The sequence below is a fragment of the Prunus mume genome, linkage group LG1, assembly GCF_029339155.1.
Source record: "Prunus mume cultivar Tortuosa linkage group LG1, ASM2933915v1, whole genome shotgun sequence".
Taxonomy (NCBI): domain Eukaryota; kingdom Viridiplantae; phylum Streptophyta; class Magnoliopsida; order Rosales; family Rosaceae; genus Prunus; species Prunus mume.
The window spans coordinates 3,662,505-3,664,218 of NC_142698.1; the positions used below are offsets into that span (position 1 = coordinate 3,662,505).

The following is a 1,714-nucleotide window of genomic DNA, read 5'->3' on the forward strand; positions in this document are numbered from 1 at the left end:
TTAAATGAATTTCTCCGTTTGTATTCACTAACAAAATTTGTGTCATTTACAATCATTTGTTTCTTCTGTTTTTTTTTCCCTTCTCAAAAGGGCATGATATGAGTGGTCTTAGTATCATAACAAGAAATAACCGATTTGGAATTGACCCGAAAAATCTTGAGCAAATCGGCCGACATTTGACGAACAGCCGGCGAGCAGTTGCTCTGCATCAACAGCAAGATCTTGGTCAACCCATTCGCCTTGGCAACCGCCTCCTGCGCGGCCCGTTCCTTGAACAAATAGCACACGCTCCACAGTATCGTCACCGCGTGCTCCATCGCCGCACCCGATACTTTCAGTAGCCTCTGCACGATTCCCGCCACGCACTTCCCGTCCTCACATATCTTCGCTCTCCCTTCCTTCACCGACGACGCCATTTCGAGCACCTTGAGAACCTTCTCGATCGTCGACGTGGCCGAGTTCGGGTCCCCCAGCAGCTTCGACAGCCACTTCACGGCTCCCAAATGGACCAGCCTCACCTTCACCCTCCTCGGCGTCGACACTGCGATTAGGCACGAAAGACCCGCCTCGATCAGGGTCGGGTCCTTTTCCGGACCCGTCAATTTCAGCAATTCGGACAGCAGGCCGTCTTTCTCGGCAATTAGGAACTTGGCCTCAGCGTTGACCGCGATTGACTCCAAAATCCTAGCCGATGCGATTCGAGCGTCCGCACTTCCTTGTTGAAGGACGACGAGCAGCGACGCCAGGCAGTCGCGGCCGGTCTTCTTTAACATCCATCTCATCAGCTCCTCGCGCTCTTGGATTTCGTCGTCCAGCAACAAATGGATGATCGTCACTGCTTGCTCCAGGACGCCGATTTGAGCGCCGTCCACTGCATTGTCACCGCCGCCGATAAAGTCGACGAGCAGTGACATGAACCCGTCGCTGCTCGCGAGAAATTTCCGGTTCTCGTCGGACTCTCCCGCGAAGCGAGCGATCTTCGACAGCGAGTCAAGCGAGGAGGCGGAGGAGGGCTCGGAGTCCATGCACTGGATTAGGTCGCTGACCTGGTCCCTAGCCGGTAACTCGGAAGGGGAAGAAGGCGAGTTGCTGTCGACTGAGTCGACCCGGTGGGGGCGGAGCGAGTCGGACCAGATCTGGATGAGGCGGTGCAAGGTGCGATTGGGGACAAAGTCTTTGGTGTGGAGGACTTGCATGGTGGCGGGACACGTGTTGTTGCCGTCGTCGAGCCAGCGCTGGATGCTGGTGCGATCGTAGGTGACGCCGGTGCAGAGGCTCACAGGGGATTTCATGACTTCAAGCGAAATTGGGCACCGGAAGAAACTAGGCACGGCGATGTACAGGTCGTCCCTCACCATTTTCTCTGTGTCTGTGAATTCGGGTGGAGGGAGAGAATGGAAGAAGGGGAGAGAGAGAGAGAGAGAGAGAGAGAGGAGAAATCGGAGAAAGAATGGAGAAGACAAAGAGGAGCTGTGCGTTTAAAGTAGAGGTGTCAAACGGGCCGTGCCGTGCCGGCCCATCCCATTTAAACTCGTCTTTTAACGTTTTAGTGTCGGTACCATTTAATTTATCGAGCCGTGCCGTCCCATTTAGTAAAATTATTAATCCCGGCCCGCCCATGTCCATATTGAAGCGGGCCGGGCTCGTTCGTGCTCGTGCTCGTGCCACACTCGGGCCCAAGAACCAATCCATTTAATTTGAATTTTTTTCACTT

General features: G+C 54.2%; 1 protein-coding gene across 1 annotated transcript; it reads right to left on the reverse strand.

Moving 5' to 3' along the window:
* Nucleotides 1-1,482, reverse strand: CMPG2 (CYS, MET, PRO, and GLY protein 2). Its single transcript, XM_008233650.3, has one exon. It carries the CDS (start codon nt 1,356-1,358, stop codon nt 84-86), a length of 1,275 nt encoding a protein of 424 aa, XP_008231872.3. The 5' UTR covers nt 1,359-1,482; the 3' UTR covers nt 1-83.
* Between the last annotated feature and the right edge of the window lie 232 nt (nt 1,483-1,714).